This window comes from Egretta garzetta, unplaced genomic scaffold, assembly GCF_000687185.1.
Source record: "Egretta garzetta isolate BGI_Z169 unplaced genomic scaffold, ASM68718v1 scaffold419, whole genome shotgun sequence".
Classification (NCBI taxonomy): domain Eukaryota; kingdom Metazoa; phylum Chordata; class Aves; order Pelecaniformes; family Ardeidae; genus Egretta; species Egretta garzetta.
In genome coordinates, this window is record NW_009260777.1 from 954432 (window position 1) to 964211 (window position 9780).

At 41.2% G+C, this 9780-nt stretch overlaps 1 protein-coding gene across 1 annotated transcript in view; it reads right to left on the reverse strand.

Moving 5' to 3' along the window:
* Positions 1-9780, reverse strand: part of JAG1 (jagged canonical Notch ligand 1) — a gene marked incomplete at its 5' end in the record, with an annotated part of 34561 nt that overhangs the window by 10874 nt on the left and 13907 nt on the right. Inside the window, 4 exons of the mRNA XM_035901729.1 lie at positions 275-394; positions 687-817; positions 4632-4692; positions 5685-5939. Of these exons, the coding sequence (XP_035757622.1) occupies positions 275-394; positions 687-817; positions 4632-4692; positions 5685-5939 (567 nt within the window). The remainder of the gene's footprint in view (positions 1-274; positions 395-686; positions 818-4631; positions 4693-5684; positions 5940-9780) is intronic.

A 9780-nucleotide genomic window follows, 5' to 3' on the forward strand; every position in this document is an offset into this window, starting at 1 on the left:
CTGCTGAACTCATCACCACACTGACTTGCACCTGTTTGAGTCAGAGCCAGCCAAGGTAACTTGGAGCCATCTCTCCAGTGAGCAGAAGGCTGATGTTCAGAGATACCAGCTGTTCATGATGAAGCACAAACAAGGAAGTCTGGATCTTGGTAGCTAGCACTGAGTTCATAGTTAGTATTAGAAATTGACTTTTCCCCAACCTCACAAAATATATCCAAAACAAGGCAAGAATTAACTGCCAAGTGGCAGCTCAGCAGCTGCATCAAACACTTACCGATTTCACAGTTCTGTCCCGAGTAGCCCTCAGGGCAGGAACATTGGTATTTATCGGGGCCAGTGTTGCTGCAGGTACCACCATTCAAACAGGGTGGGTGGGTTCCACAGTAGTTCAGATCTGCAAGAGGTGAGGAGAATTAAAGCCATGGTTGAAAAAGCACAGAAACTTCACCACGTGCATGCTTTGTTCCATTGTTTTAGAGCCTTTACAGAATACATCCACACACAAGAGTAGGACAAGGAAAAGTTAAGCACGTATGCTAACACCACCAGAAGAGCAGAGGAGACAAAAAATTCCCACCATCTTTCAGGAGGCTCGCTCTCCCTGTCTCGCGTGCACTCTCTCCTTGCTAAGTCTGCCAGCGTTAAAATTCAAGTGTTACCCTTGGCTGTCCGTAAGATTAGCATACCTTTGTCACAGAGCTGACCACCCCAGTTGGTTTCACAGAGGCATTGCCATGGTTCAATGCAAGTGCCATGGACACATCCTGGGTGTGGAATGCACTTATCACAGTACTGGCCTTGCCATCCATACTGACACCTTCGTTTAAAAAAGAAAGGGGGAGGGGGGGGAAAGGAAAATCAGAACAGGGAAACAAACCAAGAACTCGTTAGAATTGCTCTGGGTAGATGTGAGTGTGGAACTCCAAAGCTTGGAGAAAGACTGGGGATGTGGGGGAGAAGGGCAGGACAAGGGGAGGGGGAAAAGCTATTCAAGGTCTGTTTGATGGTTTCTTGTAAACAAACATTTTAGTAGTTTTGCCAAGGTCTCTATAGCCAGCCTCCTGACAAAAGAATAACTGTTCTGAGAGAACCAGCATGAAGCCATTCAGCACAATAATACTCTTTTGGAGCCTCATACAAATGTGGCAGAGAGGGTGGGTGTGCACTACAAATCAATCTCTGGACTTTGACAGGGTGTTTTGTAAATTGAGGGGGGGAGAAAAAGTCAGTGGAAACAACAGTTATCCAGAGAGCCTCACAAATACAAGGTTCCAGGCATTTCAGCCGCGCTGGGTTTGCAGGAAGACAGACAAACCCATAAACACCAACTCTGAGCCCTCGGCAAGGCAGTAGCAAAGCATTACGAGTTCCCTGCTCAGTCGAAAGCTCCCCTTATTCTGAACTAGGAAACGTAAACAGCGAGTATGGACTGGGCCACCGTAAGAGATGAAAGAAAACAGCACACATCAGGATTTTACATGTGTTCAAAGAAGATCAGTTGTCAGTGTATTTCAGAGTTTGATTTATGCTAACTTCTTTTCATGGAATAACTAAAACTTATCCAATTCTTTATTTTTGTGTCTGGAGAAGATTTTATTACTGTTAAAATTATTTATTGTCACTACCAATGAGCTACCTGAATTCTGTACTTAAAAGGAAGTTGTTCTTTTAAAGTAAAGCCCCCTTAAGGGAAAGCTTATTTTGGCTTTTATTTAGTTCTCACTAGCAAGCAGACCAAGGATTCTTCAAATTAAAGTGGATCTATAGATAGAAACAAGGAAAACAAGTTGAAAATGAAAAGCAAGGGCTTGTTGAGGTACTGTATTTCATTAACAGGTCCTGAGAGTAATTGATCAGCAGCAATTACGCACTAAGCTGTCACTAAATTATGAAAACAAGCCTCATCTGTAAAGAAGTCGGCTAAGCTTTCTATTTATAAAACCCCCCACCATTCTTCTACAGGCAATTTCTTCTCATGGGAAAAAGTTAGAAGGATCTAGCCAATGGATAATCACACACAGCCAGTGGTAAGTCTGACTTCCCTTCTAAAAATCTCAGGTGACAAACTGCATCCTAATTAACTTTTTTTTAATAGCTATTTCAATAGCAGCCTATTCAAAGTCAATAGGAAATTCTTGTTAGTTTGTGTGTTAAAAAAAAACTAGTCCAACTTATGTGTCTGTGTGCAAAGAACATGAAAGAAAACCAGATCAGGCAAAATAACCTCTCTCAAGTAGCTGTTGGAAAATCCTTCTACACAGGGAATATAATAAGAATGCACAAAGATCAAAATTTAGGAACATACCCTCTTAATTTGTATTGCATTCAAAGCAACTTGCCTGTGAGCTTGCACACAAGCAAAACTAAGGGAGCTCCCCTGCAAAAACAGGTGTCCAAATCGAGAATTTTACTCCAAAAATTCTGCCAAATCAAAGGGGTGGGGTTTTTGTTTTCTTTAAAGCAAATGTAAAGAGAAACAAGTAATTAGAAAAAAAACACCAAACCAAAAGAACAACACACAGAAAAAAGCCATGAGCTTTAGAGCCAAAGATACTACTTTCTTTGAACATCAGCTTCAAAGTGTAATAAACAAAACTGGATAAGGCTATGGGCATTCAAAAAAAAAAAAGTTAGATATCAAGTCCAGAAAAAGATTCGTGGTAATAATTCTTGTTTAATAATATGTATGCAGAAGTTTCTCATGAGAAATTTAAATTTAACTTTCCTTGTATAGTGATTCATGAGTAAATATGGTTTTGCTGGCTGGCCTGCATTAAAGAACGCGACTCGCACCAAAAGGGAAAAGGATATTTTAAGAATGTTTGCAAGTTGTCTATTGCACCAGAACAGTTTCTGCTGGGATGTTATTTTTAAATGCTGTTGCATTTGTAACATACAGGCTATATGACTCATCAAAACTTAAAAGAAAATAGAATCTTGTTTCTGTGTTCACTTTAAAGATATTGGTCTGACTTGGCAAGTAGAAGTTATCTGAAAGCACCAGAAGGACAGCATTGTTTCAAGACTATGCAAATCAAGTGTGGGAAAGTTGCACCTTAAGTAAATAAGAGCACTAGTGCATGTCTGGGCAGTGAGTGGGAGGTAAGAGACTTAGAAAGAGAAAGGAAAGAAAAAAATCTGGAAACAAAGCCTGTTGTTCTGACTAGGAGACAGCAACCCCTAAAAGGCATGTTTATTCTGATGACAGAAGCACAAATCACTGGTAGCCTTGACTGATACACTCCTCTCGCCATCTGGCCCCCTGATACTTCCTACTACTTGCTAAGCTTTTTTATTTTTTTAATTAAAAAAAGATTTAGATTTGGAGTTTTGGGGGTTAACCGATTTATATCAGTGCTGCAAAACATGAAAAATCACTGAACAACCTACAACACTCCATCCTGCAGCTTGACTTCTGCTTCGCCATGTCTCTCGGCAAGGACAAGAAGCTACTTCCTACCTTACTTTCAGAATGCTCCTTGAGGATTTGTTTTGGTTTGGTTTTAAAGTGTAGATTACAGGGACAAAGAGAGAAAGAATGAACCAATGTGACTATTTAGGCTGACTTCTCATATAATATAGTCTGTCAGCCACCCCCGATTTAGTTCTTGTTTGAACTAGAGCTTATCTAGAAAGAAAAGCAGTCTGCTTCACGCAAAAGCTTCCAGCAATAGAGAATCCACCAATGCATTTGTTAGGCAGAAAAATTACTTTCTGTTCCTTCAGCCTTCGGAGTTTTATTCATGAATACCCAAGCTTTGCTTTTAACCCTTCCTACACAGGATCAGTATCAACATTTTGTAACCTCAGAAGCCCTCAGTTCCCTATTGCATGTAAAGAGATTTGATAAGGGTTATGTAAAGCAACTTAAAACCAGTTTGTTGATAAAGAATGTTCAGATTTAATATCCATTAACCCTCTATTAGCAAAGGAGAAAACTTCCCTGTGCTGTAAATATATGCTGTGTATTTTGAAGGCATTCCAAATAGTTAATTGTTGGGCTATGGATAAACTCTGCTTTTCATTGTCTCCTTGCCAGGAGAGAATGGACTTCAAAGCACGGGAGCAAAATTCTGCATTCATCGGAGCCTACTGACAAGATTTCATCTCAGCTATTAACCTCTCAGCACTTGGAGCCCTGCTCACAATGGTAAAGGAACCGAGAAATTTAACTAATCCCATTCTAAAGAATGCTTGACTTTTGCCTACTGATGGAAGAAACCAGGGGTGGGAGGGAGGAAGGGGGAAACAGTGAAAGGGAGAAGAAGAGAGAAAAGCCACACTGTACTTCAAGCTTGTAGTTGAAAAAGCCTATTAATCAGGCTGTTGAAAAAACCATACCCACAAAACATTTGCACTATTTATGCAGAAATAATTAGTTAGTGCTCATTAGGCAGCATTCACACAATTTATCCCATAACCCCCTCCCCCCCAGTGCCACCATTTCACAAAACAAAAGCTTCTTAAAATTATCAGTGCATTAAAAGCCTGCTCCCCCCTTATTCTGGGCAAGTCAGCATGAATAATGCGCCTTGGTCAAAAATATGACTCCAAAACCACCCTCCCTCCCATCACTTCTTTAATTATTTGGGGGGAGTGGGGGGAAACAAGGAGGGAGAAGGAGCATTTACCTGCACTCTCCTGGAATTGTGCAAGAACCATGCTTGGGGCTACATCCCTGACGACAAATAGCTGTTAAAACAAAAAAAGAAAAGTATCAGCATGCTGCCTGCTTCCTGCATCTTCACACTCGTGGGAATGTTTTAATCTCTAAGCAGCATTGTAATCCTACTAAATCCAAGGTTTTAACAAGTCTCTCTTATCAAGTCTACTGTAAGGAAAACCAAGGCAGGTGGCTCCCTGCAATAGGAAATCTATCAGCTAGCTTTGCAGAGGAATTGCACCTCGTGCTGTTCAAAGAGTTGTTTCAATGCAAGAGAAACTGTCTCTCCTTAGAGAGCTCATGTCACTTCGAGCCTACAGGTTTCCTTTCTCCAGCTTTTGCAGGTGAGCTGACCCACTCTCCGTGGCTTAACAACTAATTCAAAGCAACTTTTAACTACTCTGGATTTACTTTTGAGCGATATCTCTGAACACACAAGATTTTAAGATGAGCATCCATTCAAATTGCATAAGCTCAGTCAGCAAAACACGCTGATAGTCTGTTCCTATTCAGAGTCCTACTTTCTCCTTCTGAAATTACCTAGGAAGGTGCCATTCCCTAATAAAGATGTTAAACATCACCTCAGGTAGAACAAGCAGCCTGGGACTTTTCAAACACCAAAGCTTTACACTTGCCAGGTCAGCTCTAAAACAAGTCTCTTCTTCCTGCTTGTCTTGAAGTTCTGCACCAAAGGGGAAATCCTTTTTGAAGTCAGCAGCAGAACTCCCCTTGAAGTCAATGGGCTGGGTTTTCTTCCCAAGGGCAAAGATGCGGATAATCAGGAAAAGAACACATCTGCTAAGTGCCCAGTACCTGTCAGACCTCTCCAAGATTTTAAAAGAAGGCAGAAACTAGTCTTCTCCTGCCTCTAGTTCTCTGTCTAAGGAGTTAGTTGCTGTCCCATCAGTCCTTAGGCCCGATTGTCTGCACAAACTGACCACTGAATTGCAACCTGGATATGATGCATTCAAATCCTATCCAAACCCGCTGATCATCCAAGGGTCAAGCATTTGTCACAAACCTTTGTTGCACTCTGGTCCCATCCAGCCTTCCAAGCAGGTTTTGTTGCCGTTCTGGTCGCAGGTATGGTGAGTGAAGAAGTCATCTCTTGGTCGACAAAACTTGTTGCAGCCAAAGCCATAGTAATGTTCTGCACAAGTCACACGGATTTGATACTCAAAGTGGGCAACTCCTGCATTATGTTTCAAAGTCTGCCACTGACGGCTTGGATTGATCATGCCAGAGTGGGATGCCTTCTCAATAATGCGATCGGGATCTAGAAGTCAGAAGAGATGTTGGAGTTATAACTTCATTTAGGTATCATTACCTCCCACATCACAGCTCTCTAGCTTCGCAGGCAAGACTCTGAGGCAGCCAGTTGGTTTTATTAATTTTCTGTTTTAGAGAGTAAGATAAGGCTGCCCTGGAGCTACAAGCCATTAACCAAAACACACATGCAGCATTATCAAACTGAACAAAGCTTGACATCAAAAGGGACTGTTAGGCTACTGCCAGTCACTTATCTCTTTCACATTATAAGGACATCCAATACGAATCATACAGCTGGTGATGAAAGAAGATTCAGCTGCTTTTACTTCTAGCTCCAGTAGATTGGTATATAATGCAGTTATCCCAGCTTCTTCATAAATGGACCCTGTTTTGTTTTTAACTGGCATATTCACGAAAACCTCATACTACAACAGCCTAATAGAGCAATGTCTACAAACCGAACATAAGCACCACAAAAGGTTTGTAGCTTTCTGGGACTCTGGTGTAAGCACTAAATGGAAAACCAGCAACTCTGGCATTCAGAGGGCACCAGTGATCTCACCAGGTTTTGTCTGAGAAATACTGTGGAAGTTCTCCCTTCATATGTTAGCTGACACCAAAAATTCAAGACTACCAGAGCTCAAAGCAGAGAACTCTAATTACTGCATATATGTACTCACTCTATAGAACATTTCAAACTTTAGACTTCGTACTTGACATTTAGTTCCAGCAAAAGTCTTCTGGCTTTTAGAGCCCTACAACTGTCTAAATTATGGCTTGAAATAATAATATTTCACATTAGCTTGGAACACTGTAGATATCTGTGGTATTTCACTTTGCAGTCCAGGTCTTGTGACTTAAATGATCTGACACTGCCTTATGACCTGCTGCTAGCAAGCACTTGACTACCGAGTGAAAGTTTATCATAAAACAGCCAAAATATCCTCGCAGACATAGTACAAAACCAAAAAAAATAAGTACCAGGCTACACTGTTCTGTATATGGGAGCCTAATCCAGTGACATAAGAATTTTAGGTAGAAGGGCAGTTTGCCAATGATGTGTTAGAAAGCAGCGTGTGAAGTACTGGCACATTCGAGTGTTAAGAATTAAAATGTACTTATGTTCAGCTTGTTCTTCCAACAATTACAAAAGACAGTTTGGGGCTTTTACATAAGGCAGAGCTGAAAACTAATGAAGTTGCTACATAAAATTTAAGATGACACATGGGCAGTTTTTCATCTAAAATATTTTTAAATGTATTGCTAAGGACCTTTGATTTGTAGCTTTCAAAAAGAGCTTCCAAACAGGCTTCTCAAGCCTCAGATACCCAAGTCCCCACTAGACCCTGCCTGCTTGTCTGCAGTTCTGAATAAAGTTACGTCAAAGCACTTGCTGCACAACCACAGAAGAGTGTCAATACACAGACACTGCAAGCATTTACCTATTTTGGGGGCATTCTTGGCTTGAGCATTCATTAAGTGTTTACGCTGTGAAATTAAGGGCAACAACTTCTTATTCACCTTCTGGTATTTCTGGTTCTGTAATATTTTCTATTTAAATCAGTTTTTATTATTCATTGGCACTAAGCCCCCAACCCCACATCTATGTGTAAGACCTTCAAATGCACACAGGCCTTCATTAATTTAAATCCCATTCACAAATAATGTAGACGCCTAAGGACTTTTCCATACTGGTATATCCAGAGTAATATCATGTCCTGTACTGTGCAGGTGTAAGGCTCTTGGATCTCATCAACAAGATTACTGACTAATTCTAAGAGGTACTTAAGCAGATGCATATCTATTCGCCTTGAATGGGGCTAGTCAAGCGATTATAGTTCCACTCATGCGTGCTGGAGATGGCTTTGCTGCACTTGCCAAGATTACACCCCGATCTACAGCACAGTTGGAAAGCAAATGCATTTCCCCAAATACTGAGTCTATGCATAAAGACATCCTGTTTCTTGTGAGTAAAACAACTCTATCCTTTTCTCCTTTAAGTGTCAGAAGAAAAGGGGAATGACAATTTAGTTTTGCAAACCGCCCCCCTCTCCACACACTCTTGCTTCTCCAGTGTTTTCCTGTTCCCCATTGAGAACATACCACCAACAGCTATTCCAGTCCCTGGCACCAGAAAAATAATCACCTTGGAAGAGATCTTTCCCCTTGCCTCTGCTCTATCATTCTTCCCCTATCTGCCAGCTCATTAGGAAGCATGTCCTTGCTGTACATCTATGACATTTCACTCCAGCCACCGGCTCTTTTGAGGCCTTAACCACAGGCTGAACTCAAATGGAAACATCCTTCTTAGTCCACTGGACTTTTTTTTTTTTTTTTTTTGAGGGTCCTAGATGAAAACCAGCTGTGATCTCACTTTGGATCATGGCTAAAATGTCTTTCATTTGATACATGTTATAAAGCTACCACCATACATTTAAATTCAAGTAAGGTCTCACAGACTTAAGATCCCTTTCCATAGCCGTCACCCGCAGTTTTCACAATGAAGCATTGGCATGTTCCTTCTCGTACAAAAATTTCTCCACCCTTCCCTATTCCCACCTGTCAATATGCCCTTACACAAGCGTGCTGACCCAGGCTTCAGGGAAAGCATTGCAACAACTCTGCCACTCTTAGCCCGTACCAGCCAAGTTTTGTAGTAAGCGATCCCAAAGCAGCAGGCTGGTTAAGTAAATAAAAAGAAGCAGTCAGCCAGGCTTGAGAGAAAGCGATCTTCCTAACTCCCCTGACATCATCTGATGCCGAATCCCATGCTTTGATAGAAACGTTAGAGGAAACATTAACCAATTAGAAATTGATGAAGTGGAAGAGAGAGGCTTTCTGTACATCTTAAGCTTCCAGTCTGCACTTCGCTGTCAGAGAGTTCGTTGGTTTTGTTCACTTTTTGTGGCTATACTACAAAGTTATTAATCTGTCTTTTTATTCAGTAGGCAGCTGTATCCAAGGTTTTAGGCACAGGGAAATTATCTATTTTGACTGCCCACCTTTGCTTTTCAGTGCTCCAATTTCTGGAAATTATAACTATGCAGCATCAGGAAGCAAACAACAACAAAAAAAGCCCAGACTCCCCCAAACAGCTTAGGTGGCCAAGGACACCACAGTTATTTTTGAAAGTCTTTGTTTCAGACAATTTCCAGCTATGGCTTGGTTTACATTGTGCTGAAGTCTCTTATGCCCGTCTGGAATTCACATGCAACCGATACCAGTAATTTACAATAGCTCTTTGACATAGCTTGAGATGCAGTGTCAGCCCCATTAGCTTTATGTATGAAGCGACAGTAGCAAGATGGCATCTAGACAAGAACCAGAGTAAGAAAATCATTTAAGTTGAACCTTGGCTCCAACAAAGCACAATTCTCATCAACTTCAACAGGGCCAGAATTTAACTGCAAGCCACTCTTGGAAGCGAGACAAGAGAGAGTATGTGGTAAAGGGAACGTAGGAGGAGTGGAATGTAGAGGGGGAAGGAAGCATCCACTCTAGGATCTCCTAACGACTGCATTGATCAGAGGATGCTAGAGCTATTGAACAGTTACACAAAGCCTACTAAATCGAGAGAGACAGAGAGAGAGCGCCCATGCACTCTTAAGAGTCCTTACAATTCAGTGGTAATTAGGGCAAGAGAAAATCCTGGACATCAGAAAAAAATACTCATCACTTCCTATGATGACAACTGTTTAGTTCTAATGATTTTCTTCACTAGTTCTTTAAGACTTACTCTTCAGCTATGGGAAAGCTGACTGTAAGTAAAGTGATGCGGTACAAAGGAAAAGCTTTGTGCCATACAGTGACTGAAGTGACCTACAGATGGATATGTGACAGCAAAGCTA